The sequence below is a fragment of the Micropterus salmoides genome, unplaced genomic scaffold (assembly GCF_014851395.1).
Source record: "Micropterus salmoides isolate LMB-PRFRI ecotype aquatic unplaced genomic scaffold, ASM1485139v1 Ms_hic_scaffold_9, whole genome shotgun sequence".
Lineage (NCBI taxonomy): Eukaryota > Metazoa > Chordata > Actinopteri > Centrarchiformes > Centrarchidae > Micropterus > Micropterus salmoides.
In genome coordinates, this window is record NW_024044681.1 from 35144908 (window position 1) to 35165778 (window position 20871).

Genomic DNA, 20871 nt, shown 5'->3' on the forward strand with positions numbered 1-20871 from the left:
GTTAGGGTAAGGGATCCTTGTTGTCAGACACCTGGTATAACAGACTGAGTCTATCGGTGGAAAAAATACCTTTTTGTACCATTGCAGCCACTGCAGTCTGTGGCTGACAACTGAAGCCATCTACTCCACAAGTTTCACTTTTTGTACCTACTAGTCATTTTGACCCCAAAATATGTGAAAAAAGGGCCCAGGTATAACAAATCCCAAAATTACCCTTTAAGAAGTGATGCCAGTGAAGGCAGGTTTGCATGTACCACACTGATAAACACCAGAGAGGTCCCCTTTGTATTAGTCTCTGCAAAGCTTAAACACTGGGGATATTTGCCAGTGGGTAGCCTCACGAGCTCCACCACATTGCCCAAGGGAAATTCTCAGTAGGGGATAGATCAGTAGGTAAATCCTTCCTTTTGATTATTTCAGTAGAAAATCCATCTTCACATTCACAATCATTACCGCTAACCGTTATCAGGCGGCTCGCGTCATTATTACAGTATTGTATTACTCTGTAATGTAGCACAGTGTTAACAAAAACAATTTTAACCATCTTAAACATGCAACGATTGGTTGACAAATGGGTTGAACTAGGCCACCATCTCCTGCCTGCAGATTCATATTTGGACAGATATAAGAGTGGTACTGATCTTCTCTTTTTAGTGTATTTTCTAAAATTGTGAATTATTACCTCAATATTATTTGCATTAATTGTACAATATTGTTTAACTAATCTGTTCTCCTTATATTTAGAACTTGTAAAAACTAATACATGTTTTGATGTGATATTCATCACCTTGTTTTCCTGCTAAACATAAAGTACACGGTCTGGGAACATTGTCATGTAAACTTCTTTGAAATTGGCAGATCATGACTACTTAAATTTAGACAGATAAGTTCTGTACAAAGGGCTTAGCAAAAAGCTTTTTCTTTTTTCAAAAACAAAAGCAGTCATAATCAGCCTTTAGTTATTAGACATGGGGTTTTCATGAAGACATAAAAGTCTGAGGTTAACCTTTAATGTAATGCATCACCGTGCCATTGATATGATAATCCACCTACATCATGAATTAGTTTAATTTCATTGTCATACAGTTACTGTATGTCAACTGATACTATATAAAGCTTCCACAGAAAACTTCAGATGAAGGACGCAGTGAATGGAGGCTGTGTTAATCTGTTTAGCCTCCTCAGCAGTGCTGCCACACATTGTCAAAACGAGGATAAACCATGGGGAGCCTCTGCATGGCTAACGCTTCACACATTTGGTCGGGTAGGGGGCCCTCTGATTCATATGCCCATTTGAGGTCATCTGCTTGAAAGAAAGGTTGAATACATATGGCATGTCCTGAACGGAATGCCAGAGCACCATGATATGTTAGAAGGGAAGAGTAATTCAATTCAATTATAAAATACCCTAAATGGACAACAGGATTATCCTCTTTAGTTTCATCAAGTGTAATGATGTGGCTCTGTGTTTTCCTGATTAGAGTCCAAGCCATCCTCTGCCTTAAAGAGAAGAAGAAAAGAAAGAGCATTGGTCTTTTCAATTCAATGCACATTGGTCTATAAGCTTCAGGGCTCATTATAGAGTAGAGAGAGGCTTCTCCCTTTCTTGCAGAATGTAAGTAATGAGGCATTTGAAATATTCCACAACATAAGGATAACTGAAATTGGAGAGTAAGCTCTATAAGCTTTGCTTGTATAACACATTTAAAAGTGCTCCTTCTTTCCCAAACACTGGTGGGGATTTTACTTTCAATGTCTCACCTACTGAGTTAGATGACTACTTGGCCTCGCTGCACTGTTGTCATATTTTTATTTCATTTTCAGTTATGTACATTGGTCATGTTCACATGATGAGAAGAGCACATGCAGAGATGTAAAAACCAGTTTCCTTCCCTTCAAATAAATGCTATTATGTTTTAATATTCAACAGCACTGTATGTGCTACATCCCATCCTGCAACTTGTATTACCCTGAGGCCTAATTTTGGGATATGTAAGCATCATAAACAATCCACCTGATTTTACTGAGATGTTTTCATTAGATGAAAGAGTGTCCAAACTGAACAATGATCAACAACAACAACTCATCTGGTGGGAAGTCAGTCTGTTTAGTCTTAAAAGTAAGCCCTGTTTGAGCTGATGGAGCCTATTGCTAAGGAGATTATCTCCTGTTTTTGAGGCGTGAAGCAGCTTAGCCATACACCCCTCTGGTCAGGAAGCTAGTCCATTGCAGGGGCTCAACCCACATCTATCTTTTAAACAGAAACTACCAAGCATTGAAGCATTGGCTCCAATTCATCAGTATGACTGAACCTAAAGTATCCCAGCATTAGGACAGACACTGATCATCTTCTTCATCAAGTTTGCGAACATTTGTGTTAACTTGTCTTTATATCCCATGTCAGTTATATAGCCGTGCATTCTGCAGTAGTTTTTGTTCCTCCTGCAGGGACTTCCATGAAGTGGTTGTCCAAGTCATTACACATACAGCACTCCTGCTGGCTCCAGGCATTGTGCATTGAAGGCACAAAAGGTCACATCCAGAATAATAATGTTCTACTACCTTTAACCCTGTGGAAATAGGTATCAATGTGTTGTTTAAATGCTCTGAGCTGTAAAATACAACACATCCTCTATGGAACATTCATGTTGTTTCCACATGACGACTTTAAAGCTCATAAAGATACAGAGGCCAGAGGAATGACTTCCCAACAGGAAATGGGGTCATCCAAGGAACATGTAAATGCACCAGGTTATGTATGACGAAAAATGTTACTGCTACTCCCCTCCCGAAACCCATAGAGATTGCATTGCCCTGAAATGGAGTTATTTCAGAGTGATCTAGGCGGTTTTCAAACAGACTGAAATCATCTAAAAGGGTCGGTACTCCGTGGAACATGACTTGACACTGAGGCTGATTGTTATATGATATTCAGAGGCAGGACTAACTGTCTTGAACTGTCTGAAAAAAAAATCAATGATGTTGATAATAAATTAAATTATATTTTTTGTTTTATTTTTTGGAAGTGGGCGGCGCCTTATCACACTCAATTGGCCAGCCTCCCTTGTTTTTTTTTTACACATGCTGATTGTAATGATAATCATACATTAGCATAAGTCTAGACAGGCAACTTTCCAAACAGCTCCTCAATTAAATATCAATAGTCCTCATCCTCAATGGCAAATACCAGAGTAAATGGATTCAGAGTGAAGGCAGTGCCATAGTACAGATCATCAGATCAAACCAAACATGATAGAAAGTGTCCTACCTTGCTGTGAAATGAATGATGCACTTGCTGCAGCAAGGAGCATCAGCAGATTCCTGGATTCAATGGGAAAATATATACCCATATACCAGTGGTCATGTATATCTTGTTGCACACATGGGCACATGGATGTGAAGGCAGATGGCCTTCGATTATTCCACTCCAATCTTTGCTAGACTTTAATGAAATTGCTACTTTGCTTTTACATTTTACCCAGCTTAAACTGGAGTCTACTGTGACAGGGTGTTTGCAGTCCTAGGGAAACACTTTTGGGTCACTTAATGCCTCAAGTCTGCCTGTAGGCAGTGAGAAGAATGCTTACTGACACTTTCTATCTGTCCAGGGATTAACATTAAGGCCCTGGCATTTGAAAATTCTTATTTTTGGCTACTTGGATGTTGATCCATTGTAGAAATGATACTCACTGTAAATCTGTGGTTGTACACTATTGGACTGTAAATGTAACAACATATGATATATCCCATTCCTATCCCATTGATTTATCCCATTTTTGGGCCCCCTGTTGTACTTAGCAAGTCACGAGTAAAGCTTCTATTACAGTCTGAAAGTGGGTATTTTAATATTGGAGGCTTGGCTTACATGACTGATCATTTGCATGACCTTTATGAGATGTAACAAGAGCAAACAACTCACCAGTAACGCAAAACTCATCGATTGTAGGGGATTAAATTATTACTTTGTATACATCTTGGGCATACACTGTCAAATTTGAAGTTGTTTTTGTTGGATGAATCTTGGTCTTCCTTCTTCTTTGGCCTGTCAGTGATATTTTCCTCCTAAGAGATTATGAGAAGATCTTCTCAGTGCCCTTTTGCTACTAGTCTCAGACGAACAGGAAGTTAACAAAATAAAGGCATCACCTTACATTTTGATAACATTGAATGCCTAACTAAGGGAATGGCCTCCTTGTCTATAATCCTTTCAACTCTTGTTCAAGAAACCTCCTGTTTCTTAAAGTTGGGAAGGAGATGGATGTCTCCATTTGGTTCACTGATGTTTTTTTGCCATTGTTGAGGCAAGAAGGGAATATTGCTGAAGTTTGTGAAAAGACTTGAATGTCTTCAGCAGCCTGTGACAATTAGAACATAATGAGTTGTTTTTATGCTATACTACTGCAGTGCTGTAAAATTGCCTTAGTTTCCTTAGCTGTTATATAGCCACACAGTGTAATTATTGTACCTGCTGTACTGACTTCCATGAAGTGGTTGCCCAAGTCATTACAGATACAGCACTCCTGCAGGCAGCAAACAGTGTTCATTGAAGGCACACAAGGTCGTATCCAGAATACATTTTTGTACTTGCTCAGACCAAAATTTGATTCTCAAAAATATACAACCATCAGCATATATATTTCACTTTGTGGTGCAGACTAAAATAGTGAGCTAGCTCATACCCAATTGTGTATGCAACTGTGAGCTCATTCATCCATTCAGACTGTGAATGTAAATTTCAAGGGTGTGGTTAAGATACAGAATAAAGATAGAGAAGAATAGTTGTTTGAATTGTTGCATGCCTCCACCTGCTTGAAGAAACTGGAGAATATATTTCAAGTGTTCTGCCAGATAGTCTCTTGGTGCACGGCAGGACGCATTACATTTTAATTTGGCACAAACCTTAAAATCTGTTGTGTGAAAACATGACTGCAAGCATGAAAAAAGTGCAGACAAGGATGTGGAGTGGAAGAGACTGTGGACACGGAAAGGAGGAGAAAGCAGGAGAAAATGAGAGAAAAGTCTACCTCAATAGTGGTTACTCTGTCTCGTTCAGTTTCTGAAGTGCACATTCATATTACACTGCCAGTAATTTAATTTGTAGGCTGACTGGGCATGTTGTGAATATAAGCCATGCTGTAGGAGAATCAAATGATGCACTCTTCTCCATGTAAAATCAACCTAATATTACTTTTTTTATTTTAAAGTATGGTATTAGGTTGCAGATTGACAAACACGCCATATGAGAATATCCAACTTTCTTCCAGTGCATCCAGGAACACACATGCAGCAGCACACATGTTTTCCTGTAAAACAGATTTTTTACTGTAGCCCCAGTTGTATAGCATCATCTATGGTTGGTAGGGTCAGACTCACATGACATTATAGCGTTCAGTTTCCCAAATAACATGAGGACACAAGCACTTGTGTTACACTGAAACATGTGTGATCAGATCTGAATATGACAACAGCAAAAAAATAGTTTGGAACAAACCACCATATATTTATCTCCTGATGGATTTGCATTAGCATTGATGTTAAATAAACATGACAGCCTGCAGTTTTGTTTTTGTTTTTTAAGTTAAACTGGAGTTGCATGATGAGTGCTTTAAAGAGTTAGCGTTATTGCTAATAAGATCATGTTTGCTATGACATTTGATTTCTTCTTTCATTTAATCGTTAGGCAAGAGAGTTCTATAATTTCTAAGCTAATCACACAGTACTTTGAGTACTTTGGATAATTAGCATATTAAAATTGCTGATGAAACAAGGAGCAAAAACTGAGCTAAATTACATTGTCCTGCTAACTAAAGCCAGGCTAACTTATTCCTGTTTCCTGTTTCCTGTTTCCTGCTTATGAGGTCAGCTAGAAAATATGCACTGGACTCACTGTGGTCCTGAATCCGCTTGCTGTCCTGTCTGTCTGTTGTCTGCACTGCTAAATGCATTTTGAAGCATTTGGATTGCTTCGTTTGTCAGGATTTTAACGTCTTTTATCTGACCCTTCGCTGCCATGCTTTTACATTAGCTTTGAGGATCATGTAAAGCAATATTAAAACCTCAGTCAACAAAGTTAACTGATGTTTTAACACTAAATATGTTTTCACAGAAACAGTAGGGACCTCAAGGTTACCGAACATGATTGGCTAGGGAAGGGAGACAGACATGAGGCAGATGACAGCCACCCAGAACTACAGTGGGCCAGTCAGCTCACTCCACTGTACCACAGCACAGCCCTACCTCCGTCTCTCTCTCTCTGTTTCTGTTGTGTTTTTCCGTTTTCATAGCATCGGCCCAATTTCTATAGCTGCCCACCGGGAATCCTCCTAGTACTCTAATGGTCACTCCTTCTATATATTCTTTTAGTTTCTTACTTTGGGCATATAGCACTGTTGCGCAGGGTATGGCACCTTGCTTTTAGTAACTTTGTGACATGAAAACATGTATAACAGTTTATAAGGAATACTTTTAACAGGCATGGAGGTCAGGCATGTCCTCTTATTTGAAGAAGTGTGATCTCTGCCATGGTGTTCTGGAGAACAGTCTACAGCTGATACACACAAAAAGCTGATACATACAAAATCTACTACAAAAAGCAAAGGATGTCCAAATTGTACAGATTTAGTTAAAGTGAAATAGGTAAATAGGCTTGGCACGAGATACAGTGTTGCCCTGGTAGAAGAAGCTCTGCTCTGAACTTAGCATTGAGCAATGATTTGATCAGTTTGTTTAATGAAGAATGGGCGTCAGACATGATTGACAACACTGTGATATGAGAAGCTTTAATTCAAATTATCACCGACTGCTGTCATTACATTTAACCCGCAAGCATGGGCCTACTGTGACTAACCACAGGCTCCTCTGGAAAAGGTGATGAGTTCTTGTGGAATTCCCTCAGGGCAGGAGGACATTGAAAAAAGCCTCCACCTTATCACTTTAGAACTAATGCTTATTGTGTTTTCAAACCAGGTTCTTTAAGTAGAAACTCTGTAACTCTCGCCTCAGTGTGGGAAATAATTAGTGAGAGCAAAACAGAATTAGCAACCCCAAAAGAAATAGGAGAGGACCAGGCACGACTAGTCTGTCCATCCTTCATCTTTAATTGACAGGCGAGCTCTTTCCTTCTGGTGTGAACCCAAACTGAGTTGGTTGTACCATTTATTACGCTTTATGATAAACATATTCAGACAAAAACACAGTCACAGTGAATGCAGTGCTGAACGGGTTAGATTAAATGAAAGCTACTGAAAAAATGGAACTACAATCTAGACCATATTAATTAATTAATTATTAATATCAATTCGGCTGGCACACACAAAGACTGACTACAGATACATTTTCTAATGTTTTCAGACACCTGAGCGTGTGAGCTGGGTTAGCATGAGTGTTTAGCATGTATGTGGCGAAAGGTAGAGAAAGGAAGAATGGGCTAAAGGACTATCCAACTGGGATGTTGTCAGCTCTTATACTCGGCATCTAAAACATAGAATATATAGCCTTGTTATGGTCAATGTGATATCAGCTGGTTGTCTAAGAGAAAATAAAGATAGATCAACACAATATGTACTCACAGGTTGGAAATGCATAAGCAAGGAAGAGGAAGAGGCCTGCGCTGCTACTAATAACTACTCGGCTCATCAATAAAATGAACACATTGCTGAAAGTCTGGACTTGTAAACACAAGGAATTAAAGCTATCTCAGCCAGCATGTGTGTGGTGCTTTTCTCATGCTGATCACAAGGTAATATGTTTAAGCAGTGCATCGTACTCTGCCATTTGGTTTCGCTTCAGTGCTGCTGTCATTACTTTGGACTGGATCCTGGAACATAAGATGCAATGGGTCCCAAATGAAAAGCTGCCTTTGAACTGAGAAAGCTTGGAAGTTTGAAGGCAGGTGTCACCGCTTGTGCATTCTACCAGCCTGTGGGAAAACTAACCCAGTTTATTTCTACCTCACCAAAGCATGAGCACCCCCCAAAGTGTTTTATCACTCTTCCCAGGCTGGAATGTTTGGATGTCTTCGTGTTCCTTCACTTGGAGTTGGGTGTGCCTCTGAATTAACAATAACCACTGACAAGAACACTGAACGTTACCGAGGTATCTGCCATGGATGTCTATTGTTCCGAGATGAGATGGCAGATTGGAAAACTCCCTGACAGTGATTCCTTTGATGTTTCAGACGCATGGTAATTTGTTATGAAAGAAGAGTTAGCATCTATTATATATTTGGTGAGTGTTGGTACAAGAGCAGAGGCTTTGATGTGGGGAGATGTCAAAGGTTCAGGTTCAACCTAAAACAATCCTGAGCAGAGCTCCTTTTCTGCCTTTCTTTTCTTCACATATTTTCATTCTAACACAAATCACATTTTTGGTTTAATTGAATTTTTTTCAATATTCTTTTTATGTGACATTTTCAGTGTTTCATAAAGGCAATAACCACAATGAGGCTGTGCGTCAGAGTGCATACTGTTCTTACAAATGCTGTTAAAGTTGTTGCAAAATCCCTCTAAAGCAGAGTGTCTTGTGCCTGTTCACGTGGATGTATTATATGAAAAAGATAATTGGTTTCCAAAGTTTCCAAAAATTTCCATCAGCTTCATCAGTCAAATGTCCATCTGAACAAAAAGCAGGCTGTACAGACAAAAAAATTATCTATATATATATAGAGGAGATAACATAGTACAAAATAACATCCATCATCTCTGAGCCCTTTGGCCACTATTATTTCCTTTCCTATAGAACAACACTTTGTAGCCTTTTGCATACAACTGACTACCAATCATGAACATTTAACCACTCAATCAAAATAGATCGCACACAAAACACACACAATGGAACAAAAATGACCAACAACAAATAAATAAATGCTATAGGTGCTGCAGCAGGTGCAACGCACAGAAATACATATTTTAAATATAATGCTATCATGCAATAATTAAACAATCATCTGTAGAATGAAGCATTCCCAATGCAGTTCATTAACACATAGATGTTTGTCCAATATAAACACCACAGTGCCCTGTGCTCCTCAGGGTCAAGCCCTAGGTCGAACTTTGCTTCTTAATTTTCAGTGCATAATAGAACCAATCCACTCAGCCTCTCTCTTGCTATTGCGCTCTTCAAAAAAATAGTGGATTCAAATAATGTTTGAAGTTGTTTGTCATAATAACAAGGAATTATACATCAGTGATGTATGGATTGAATCTGTTGTCATCCGAATCCACATGTACGCATAAATCATCCACCGAATAAATTATTTTGTTTCAGATTTTATGAATGGATATTTCATTCCACCTCTACTCGTCCATGTAGGATATATTGCCTTTTTAATTAGCAGAGCAGGTTTTTCACTTGATTTGTGTGCTGCATTGATGTATGAGAGCTTTCTTTAATAATTTACATTAATGATATGCTGTCTACTAAAGTCTGTTGACAGTCAGAGTAAAGTCACAGCAATTACTGTGGGGCATTTAAGCAGCAAAACTAAAACCTGTACATATAATCTAGACAGGACAGAGAGAGAAAACTGTCCAGAGGAAACAGATTTAAACTTGAACTGAAATAATTTCTGATCTGAGCTCAGGATTGATCAGGAAGACGGCTGTTTTACTCCTGGACAGTGTGTGAGACCTCTGGATGTGAAGAAGAGCATAGAACATTAATTAACATTAGCCCTGGCCGATCCTGACGGCGTGTTGGGAGATTTAAATAATCAATGAAGCTATGTCGCTGTTGCTCGGGCGTAAATGCGCACAGCCTCTCTCTTAATTGGGAGACGCTTCACCCTATTTCACCCACCCACAATCCAACCACTATAAATCAGAATGTTAAGTTTTATGACCCCGCCCACCTTATCTGGTGGATTATCTGCACATCAATGTTATAAAGTATTGCCATCTGTGTGCCTGCAGTTAACATTGTCTATCAGTGTATACAACTTTCCCTGACCCTTCTTTCTCATGAGGAAAAGTTTTAGCTAAAAGATCCCCCACACCAGACACCATTGCATTGTCTGACTGGTGAATTCCTATAAATGTATAATTCATATTCTGACAGACAACAATGTGCGATATCTTAACAATGCTTACTATACCATTATTTACTTGTTCCCGGCAAATAACCATACATTGTTGCAGTTCTGCCCTGTATCTGCTTCCCTCTCTGTCAATGAAGCACATTCACCAGCACAATGACTGTTGACATTAGAAAAAACAAAGAACACATTACAGAGAAATACAATCACATCAGTCAAGGCCAGATGTTAAATAAAAACCCGGAGAAAGCATCCTTTTCCTCTTTGGGCAGCCTCTTGATTCCATTTTCTAATTAATTACTGGCTGCAACACCTTGGCTGCACCGACATGAAGAGTGACGTGTCCCTGGGCCCCCAGTCACATCCACCAGCAGCACTGGTGGCAGGGGAGCTGTGTTTTTAATCACCTGGCTACTGGCATTATCAAGCTGGAGGACCCGTCACCTGCTCTGCACACAGATGCTTGTTCATTCATCTCTGCCGGAGGTCAGTGTGTCTGAGAAAGTGGTGCCTGCTGCGTCCTCAAACCACCATGCGTCAGTCCTCCCTATTTAGAGGCTCTTCAATGCGCCACATGTTGCATTTTACCCTCAATAAATCATTACCACATTAGTTCTGTGGCGTCGTTGCTGTAAGCAGAAGACTGCATTTTGCCACCATGCAGGTTTGACAGGAAATCTATTGTATTGCTTTACTGTTATCCCAAGGGGCTTGGTTCATGGAACATATTACCAACTGGTTCTACAGACTCAGAATTCACCCTCCTAATGGTCTGGACACAGTAGCAAGTAACTGGAGCAGCAAAAGAACATCATCAGCAAAGAAGATGACACTGGCCACTACAGACTGGTAGAACATTAGTAGCAGCCTGGTGCACACTTCTCAGGAAGCCTGTTCTGTCCTTTCCTGGCCTCAGTGTCGTCTATCCAGTCCAGTTCGTTGTTTAGTTGCACCCTGAGGAACTTGTAAGTGTCCCCCATTTCTACTTCCTCCCTTCTTATTACGACTGGGCCTCCTGCTGTGTCTGAAGTCTACCACCAGCTCCTTGGTTTTTCCTCTGTTGAGCTGGAGGTGGTTGCTGTCGTACCATCCAATGAAGCTCTCAATAAAGTCTCTGTATTCCCCCTCAATGTCATCTGCAATACAGCTGACGATGGAGGAGTCATCTGAGAATTTCTGGAGGTGGCATTCCTGAGTTGAAGCAAAATTTAGAATTGTAAAAGGTGAACAGGAAAGGTAACAGTACAGTTCCTTGGGGTGCACCAGCGTTACTCATCACCTCGTCTGAAAGGCAGCCATACAGAGCTGGAAGGAATTGTTATTATTGCTCTGAATGAATCTCATTATTTGATGGCATAAAGTTGCTTGAAAACTTCACACACGTCAGAAGTATCAATATTGTACGTATGGGTCTTGCATGTGGCAAAATGGCTCGCTAACGCCCTCACAGAGCTGCCTCTGAGCCACGGTTCATTACAGTTAGTCCTTAAAAGGAACTAAGCCAACTGTACAGGTCTTCACTGTGTTGTTGTCCTGCAATGTTATTTTGCATTATTGTATATTATGTGGGTCATGTAAGTTACAGAGACTGAGACGGGTGGAGAAGCTGTGTGCCTGAGTATTGGTAAAATGAGAACTCTATATTGAATGTTGAAGCAACATTAAGTTTCATCATTTCAAAAACCAAATGTCTCTCCGTGACTCAAGTCCTTCCAGTATTGACCATGTTTTTGACTGACGTTGATCTGATTCTCGTTTAGCCTTCAGGGCTTCAGCACATAAAATTTTTGTTTGTTTTTTTTACCTTTACATTGAGTTTGTTTTGAAGTCTGGGTTGTGCCGGGAGCCGGTCGTTTTTGTAGACTCCATGTTGTTAGCTGCGGTGCTGTCGCTGTGTGTTTGGTTCAGAATCAGAATAGTGGCTGTTCCAAGGGACTGAGAATGCAGGCGTGTTTGCATCCACACTTGACATACTTGAACATAACATATAAAAAAAAAACAGGTGTTCTCTATCACCACATAGGGGACAAAGGAAGTGGGTCTCACTCTTTTGTGCAGCATCCAAAATGAGTGACAATTCTTTTGGGAACACACCGATGAAGCTGCTTGTAGCCACTATTGGTCGGTGACCTGAGACCTGTGACCAATGATTTCACCTCTTCTCTCTTTCCACTGCGTGTGATGGTTGAAGCTGCCGACCGGATGTGGAACACCAACAGAACTCTCTGATCATACAGCAGTGACGTGAGTGACTGTTTAAGATCCCTGCAGCTAGCTCAGTTAGCCAGCAGAGAGAACAGACGAGTGACCTGATTCTCATCTGTGTGATCGGAACATGACACAGCAAGAAAATGCAAAGAAACCTCAATTCTTCCCCCGACTCGCTGAATCCATAACGGACCTGCTAGCTAACAACTAGCACGTCAAAGCAACTTTACGGACTGGTGATGTAACTGGGCATTATAGAGCTTCGTGTAGCTTAACTGTAACATTACTTGGCTAAGCACAGGATTGTTTTCTTTTTTAACAATTTGCATTAATGTGTTTTTAAATTATCTTCTATAATTCATTATTAAATAATAATAATAATAATTATAATATTATTTAATATAAATACTGATTCCAAATCAGTATAATAAACCCTAATCCCCAACAATGTTGAGCCGTCGACCAACCAGACGTAACCCTTTAATCGCTGTTTTGGAAATTCAATTGTGCTTTGTTGTTGATTGTTTTGTGTTCCATCTACTTCTATTGCTATGTTTTCTGTGTCACTACCTCTTTCTGTGTGCCTATCACTTGCACCAATAAATAAAAATTAAAAATTAAAAAAACTACTTTGTACATGATACACAATATTATTCCTGTTACAGAATTCAAGTACAGTACATTGAAATTCACATTAGGTGAACCTTTAGGTTGTAGAGGGACTGCATTTTGAAAAAAGCAGTTTTCTTACAACAGGATTCTGAAAGCTGCAGCCATTCTAAAGTGGGAACGACATGCAAAACAACACTGTCGTCCGTGTCCAAATATCTCAGCACCTCTCCTGTAATTTCTCACTTTTGTATAGATGTACATCCAAATGAGGGCCCAGACGCCTACAACATCAGAAGTCGTTCTACTATTGTAGTGGTGTAAGCCAACATTGCTGGAAGACAATGGCTGATATACAACAGCATATGGGCAAAATGCACCATGTGACATAGCATCACTGCTGCTCAGGCCTACACAACAACTGTTATCACCTGGTCAGCTGGTCTCCTGTTCCATTTGGTTGCATTGGATGAATTGTAGGAGCTAATATTTTTTTATATGCATGTACACAAACTAGGTTTAACAGAATGTCTTCAGCCCAGAATCTCCAAAGAACAAATTATGTTTTTGTTCAAGGAACAACAACTATTATCGACCTAGACCATATTTTAAGAATGACATGTATTGAAATTAAATTTATTGCCATGTAATAACTAAAGATTAAGTTTTTTCGGTCTAGGTGATGCAGTTTCCAGGAACATGTTGAAAAGCCATTTTTAACATGCTGACTTGACTTTGTTGATCATAGAAGAGACAAAGAGAGAAAATGATACATTTAAAATAAACATGGACAAGGAACATATTTCCTTTTCGGATGGGTCCCTGAGCCTGCTATTTTTGTATCCAAAAGTCACCTAATTGTCTGGTTTTCCAAGGCTGAATGATCAAAAGAGCTCACCCGGGCTTTCTTCTGTTATTTAAATATCTGTATGATATTAGCTTTTAAAGTGCTCCAGTCTAATAATTATCTTGATAATATAAAAAACACAGGTCAGATAATGTTTCCTGGAATATAAGACATAATTTAGTGTTCCATACAAAAATAAAAAGTACTTCTGTGCTTGGTGAATGCACCAGTGATTGGGTTTTTTGTGCATTTTGTTTCCCCACAGCAAATAGAAAATGACGGGGACAGAGGAGGCAGCCAGGCTGTGAAATATCAGTCGCTCCTTGTAGTAAACCAACAAAAAGCTATGTGCCACATCATGTGCTAAACTGTTAAACTTTTGTGAACTTTTACCACTTTGCCTGAAAAGAAGCAGTGCACTGCACTTTTCCAAAGTGAACATTTTGTATTTGGAAACTTCCTATTGACTATTCATGTACTAAACGTGCTGAGAGTTTGCAAAAAGGGAGACAACAAGGCCTAAATTTTTAAATTAGATCTTGCTTTGTAATGGCATGTTACTTTTTGTCGTTTGTACTCTGGTATACTAAACATAGCCAATGGGTCTGCAGGTAATAATTAGTACTAACTACATAGAAGGAAAGAAAGGAAGACAAGGTAAATATCTAGAGGAATTTAATACCCCTTAAAAATCTTGTTTTTCCTGCCTTAATAAGTTAATTTCCGTCATCACTGGAAAAAAGTGATTCTTTAAACCCAGAATACCAGTTCCCCGTTTGGTATACTGTACATTGTGTGTGTGTGTGTGTGTGTGTGTGTGTGTGTACTTACATCCACCAAATGTACAGTACAACACATGAATATATAGATGTTAATTCTAAAACCATGTATTTGTGTCAATTAAGCAGGTTAATTGGTTGGAATGAAGACAATATAGTCAGCCAGCATGTGTTAAACCCGGCACTGATATTTGTATTTTTATGGAATGAGTGTAGCGTGTAATTGTCCTTCTAATAATACAGGTAATTTTGTTATCAGGTCTGTTTGTATAATCCAGTTTTCTGAATGGGTACATGCTTAAAACAAGGCTCCTCCCCATCCCACCCCTCTCTTTAGGTCTCCCTCCAAACCCACACCCCACAACACATGTTCATGCACAATTATTTCATTTAATTACAGGCCTGCAACAGCCACAAATTATTTTTTTCAGAGCATTTGATTTATTTGCTTTTGAAATACCTATACCTTACCTAACCTAGATTTAATGTGTACATTTCAGAAAAGAAAGAGTGCAGTACTTGCAAGTAATTTCCTGAAGTGGGACTACATACTTCATTTAATTGTTGCTAAAAAAATAATAATAATCTGTTATTGATACAGGTAACAAATGTAAAAATGTATAAATCTTGGAATAAGGCTTAATTTGTTAACCTAAATCAAATTAGTAGTTATAAAGATGTTATAAACTAGGCTCCATGTCAATAGCAAGTTTTTGGGTGGCATTTATAGAACCAGGCTACAAACAGTTTCCAAAATGAACCAGCTGAGCTAGCTTTAGTATTGCATGCTAACTGAATCTGTAAATTCAAATGTCAATGGATGCAAAGTAGCAGTATCACTCCAGCTCTCATCCCTTGGCACAGACCACATATATCATGACCATAGGGGTGGCGATGATGCAGTGGATAACACACATGCCTTTGGTGTGAGAGACCCGGGTTCGATTCTCCTTTCCACTGTGACACGTCCACCAATGTGTCCCTGAGGAAGACAGTTAACCCCTATTTGCTCTAGAGGTGTACGACCACTGACATATAAAGCAATTGTAAGTCGCTTTGGATAAAAGTGTCAAGTTATGTTATGTTACTCCTTACTTTTTTATTAATATTGAAAATGTAAAAAATGTTTCCACTGTATTTTTTTCTATAGGTGTTTAATCATATATACAGTATGTTTAAATGATTTTAAAGCAGATTAATTAAGTAAATCACCCTGAGGGAAATCTATAGATATGTATAATTAGAGAGTTATGTGAAAAATTGACAGCAAGAGAACACTAGCTTATTAGTCCTGTAGGGAACCATTACAACTGCTGTGAAATTTCACATTGATGCCTCAAATTAAGCCCAATGTGACATTTATTCATTATGTATTATGGAAAAGTAGCAGTAAACTTACAGACCACCCTACCATGTTGGTCAAAATATAACATTCAGTTCACCCTGGAATATTTAGTTGTTCTGTTCAGCACCTGCCAGAGTAGTGCATGAAGTAGTAGATGTCTTTACCATGTGAAACTGACTATGGTAAAATGCTGTAAGTTATGTGGCCAGTGTTGTAGTCTTGTTGACTTAATTTCCTGTATTTGTAAATGCAACTACAATTCCTAACAATTCCTGGTTGGTTCTACTGTTAACATCCCTACCATTTCTCAGGCCAAAGGGTCAGACTAAGGTTGTCTGAAGCTAAATTGTCTTAATAAATAGTCAGAATTCAATAAAATATGATTATAAACTAGACGGAAAAGGATATTTGAATTTTCCCCAATGAAAATCTGCCTTGTCTGTTGCACTAATGATCTTGAAGTTCAAGTCGCCAAGACTGAGTTAAATTACAGTGAAGAAGGATAACTTCTGATTTGAAGCTACAATCTCACAGGGTACACTTAATCAAGAGCCCAGACACACACACACAAACACACTTACACACACAGATCAAGCTGGTCCAGTCAGAGAGATGAAATTATGTCTTACTCCAAATCAGTCTGATGCTTGTCTAATGAGCAGTGTGGCAAAGATACATGTTGAAGAAAATCAATCATGTGTAACACAGCAAGCCAGAGAATTGTCAAATTTCTCAGCTAATTTCATGCTAATTGAGTCCCCAACCCAGAATTATTTTTAACCTCATCACTGTTCTGATCACGTGGCATAGCAAGCCCTTTGCTCACATGTCGTTAATTAAGCTAAAAACATCAATCATGATTTTTTTCTCTCCTCAGTACCCGCCAGGATCACTAACATATCGAAGGACATCACAGTGAACGAGGGCAGCAACGTCAATCTTATTTGCCTGGCGGTCGGTCGACCTGAGGCAAACATCATATGGAAGCATCATTCCCCAAGAGGTAAGTTTTTAATTTCTTTGGTCTTAAGCTTGTCTTTTATGTAAAATTCATTGTATATTGTAATGGAGGAAGAGTGTCCCGTCCAGACAGTCTGGTGTTTTGGTTTATACAAGTAAAAATTAAGATGAAGTGCAAAATCCAATGGATTTTTAAACTGGAAATTAAGCAAAATCAAAGACCTAAAATGGAGAAGTTTGAAAACGCTGCCAACCCATTCATTTTAAAACTCAGGAGAGCATTTTAGTGCAGACGGGTAAAAAACTGAGGACTTTAGAAACGATGACGCAGACACTCATGTTTGGTTCTCTGATTTGGTTTCATAAGTCATGCGAAGTAGAAACATGATTTTTTGACAGGGAATTGTTATTAATACCCTGTTATAATATTAAAATATTTTGTACCGTGCAAATAAAAAGTACAGCCTACACTTGTGCTGTGCATGTCGGCGTATTTAATTTGCGATGACTCCCAGTCTGTTTTCCGCCACCACAGCCGCTTTTAACTCCTGTGTTACTTTCAGTAACAGTCCCAGCTCTGGTGTGGTTCTTTGTCTGCAGTACTTTAATCTTCTGTAACTACAGAATAGACTATCTGCTTCATGTTTACACTGGCAAGTGCATGCCCAGTGTATGTGAACGGCCACTAGATGTGCGTTTTCAGATGGAGATCAACGCTGGTGTGTTCACGGAGATCATTTTCATTTGAATTCTCCGTTTTTAAACTAAAATGGAGTAGTGTAGATGGGGCCTTAGTTACAGGAAATAGGATTACTCTGCAGAGCAAAAACATCATTGGTTACTATTTGGAGCCGCAATTGTGCCAAAGTTCACAAGTGCAGCTTGCATTTGGGACAAAGTAAAGAATCAGATGTTAATGCAAAATGATGAGGTTTATTTTCTGATTCTAAACAAATATCTTATTTTCTGCATTATTATGTCATCTGTTTATGCAAGCCTTGCCTGAATTCTGTGATGTGGACTTATCAGAAAGTTTTCATCATCAAATTTGACAAAACAGACCTGTCAGGCAAAGCTGCAACTGCATTACCTCAGTGTAAAGTTCACTGAACCACCCCTCCTACACACATGGCCTGATGTTGACATACCCACACAACACACACCTCCAACACTAGCTTTGCATGAATTTTCGCCTACATACAGAACAGCCATTTACCTCCAGCGAGATATGAATCTGTAGCTTTTGAGTTAAAATACCCAGTAGCGATGAGAGGATTTAAAATGAATAATGCCAGGCTTTAATCTGTTGACTGAGGCCTTGTTTTCTTTTCAACTTGGTGGATTGGAGGGGTTGAAGCTGCACAACCTGTGGTCTGACAGGACCCAACTCCAATCAACCATGATTTGGCTGGAGGCCACAGCTAGTTTGGTCGGTTTTGTTGTGCTGCCACCTCACAGCCTGAAGGGGAGGAAAGAAGCTCTGTATGTGTGTGCTCGCATGTGTGTTCTGTGTTCTAATTGTGTCGGCTCCGCGCTTCCCACTGAGCATTCAGCAGTGTGAGTCATGCGCTGCTTCTCTATAGGATCAGATGTTCAGCCTCCAACATGACATGAATGCTTACAGCCCAGCTGTTCTTCTCTCCCTCCCCGTTATCTAGAGCCAGCAGAATCTGGTTCTCACAGCCCAGTGGTCCTCCACCACCTCAACCCTCCACAACATTTCTATCCCTGCATTCACTCAATATTTACTCTGAATATCATGATAGCCCCACAAACTGTTCTAAAGGGAGAACTTTAATGATTGTCACAAAACCACCAGTCAGATGGTGCCATTTACACTGACTGTATACTTGGTATCATTCCTCTGGGATCTGAGTTAAATTTGATGTTTTTCATGATCATAGAATTTTGCACTTGTTTAGCACTTTAAAGCTATTACCCCCATAATATTGTTAAATTTCTGTCCAATGTAAGCTACAGCCTCTATTAGCGTGTTGCAAATAGAGGCTGATAAAAGTCACATTACGTAATGCACATTTATTGCTGATATTCTCTTTTTCACTGCAAACTCAGCTTCACTCAGAATTTGTTCACAAAGTGAGGAAAGGAGAGGAGAAACTGGAGCATAGACGTTTTGAAAGTAACACAAACCGTATGATTTAATTGTAGACACTATCAACAAAATATTTCTTCTCTGTTTTACAAGATGAAAATAGATAGATCATTTGTCACCAGGTTGTCATGTGGTTTAATATTGCCCCACTACTCGAAAGACAAAAAGTCACTTCTCTCTACCAACCCCGAACTGATACACAGCCGCAAGAGTAGTGGCAAAAAAAGCAATGGAATCACACTTGAAAAGTAATATACAGGCATCCGTAGCCAGGGAGTCTGGTATGCTGTGTTTATGTGTGTGTATGTGTTATTTTCAACAGAGAAGATAATGGGTTATCTTACTTGACATTTCTCAGAGTTGCACTAATGAAAAGAGAGACTATGTGGGGAGATGTTTGGGCAGCCAAAGAAATTCTCTCTGGCAGTCAGAATCTTAAATGATTTTCCTGCAGAGTGGCATTTTCCCCTACGAGCTTCTCAGCGTTTGCTTTTCATGTTTGTCACCAGCGATAATGGACTGTTTCCTCAGAGGATAGTGTTTGTGTCTGTTAGTACAGCACTAAAGTGAGCAGCCTTCTCCCTCACTTAAACCGCATTTCTAGAAAGTCTCAAATCTGCAATGTGGCCACCTTGCCATTTGATAGTTGTTTTTCCATGGCATATAATTTAAAAATTTCACACTCATGTGGTGTTAGGAACATGAGCAAATGTACTGTAGAAGCTGATGATGCAGAGAGATGCCTCACCTTTCACTAGAAAAATGACAAGAGACATGAGAAAGACATGGGCTCTGGAGAATATGGAGGAAATATGGAAAATATTACTTAATAATATTAATGTCATACTGCATAATTTGAGCCTGAAATAGTAAATAGTGGGAAAAAATTAAAGACACACTGGGTTATTGTCAGATTCCCTGTTGAATGAAGGAACACTCTAAAACCTTTAGAGTATGTGCCAATACATCCTCCAATACAGATAAGTAACAGTTGTGCGGACAGTAGCAGTCCATAAATAGTAGCTTAGCCTCTATGGTCGTTTACTTAATATCAGTTTATGTCTCACCTTTATTTTGTGCACTGCAAGACTCAGTCCCCATTTAATCTCAGTGGGCACCACATAAACTATTCAGCAGTGTCCACTGAATCTCTGGCTGCTCGCCACTAAAAGATTAGAAGATATATGGATGGGGGAAACAGTTTATTTAGTGGACAATGCAGTATGGATCCCTTTGACCCTTAAGACTCATTAAAGTGGATAGCTTGTGACCGTACCCCCTCTCAGATGACAATTTGTGCCTTTCCTTTTCAAATTACTACAGGTTGAAAGATTGCTGTAATGTGTGCTATCCTTCTTCAGTGAGCAGTTCTTATATGCGGTGTCACAACAGAAACAACCAACACTGTGTTCTGTGACAACCATGTAACTACGACTTTAGTGATTTTCATGGTTCTATGTTGAGGGAATACAAGCTGTTCTTTCAATCCTGCATCTTTGAAATCATGTTTGTATATTACTAATTTGAAATATCAAATTTATTTGTAGAAACATGTTGCATCAGAATTGTCCTCTGGCGACAATAAAGATGAACAGAATGAATGTTTTTGCATTACGGAGGGCAATTTGGTCCATCAATACCACCATCACTGACATTCACAAATCACATCAAATATGGTAACATAGTAAACACAATATCCGCTAAACATAAACATGTTAGCATTGTCATTGTGAGCAATGCTAGCTTGCTGACATTTGCATTTAACTCAATGCAACAGAGTGCCGTGTGATGTGCAGAGTTAATGAACATATCTACCATGCCACAAAATGTTTGTGCTGATTGTGTTTGCAGAATGTTCACTGAAAAACTATTTTAATTTGTTCTCCTTACAACATTCACTTGGTTAAAGTTAGGGAAAGATCGTCATCTTGGTCCAATTTTGAAAAGGTCAACAGTGAAGCGGGACTGGATGTGTTTAAT

At 39.2% G+C, this 20871-nt stretch overlaps 1 protein-coding gene across 2 annotated transcripts in view; it reads left to right on the forward strand.

Moving 5' to 3' along the window:
• opcml (opioid binding protein/cell adhesion molecule-like) overlaps positions 1 to 20871 on the forward strand; it is a 346479-nt gene that overhangs the window by 271170 nt on the left and 54438 nt on the right. For both annotated transcript variants that reach the window (XM_038708261.1, XM_038708260.1), the window contains one exon: positions 16696 to 16821. In XM_038708261.1, the coding sequence (XP_038564189.1) occupies positions 16696 to 16821 (126 nt within the window). The remainder of the gene's footprint in view (positions 1 to 16695; positions 16822 to 20871) is intronic.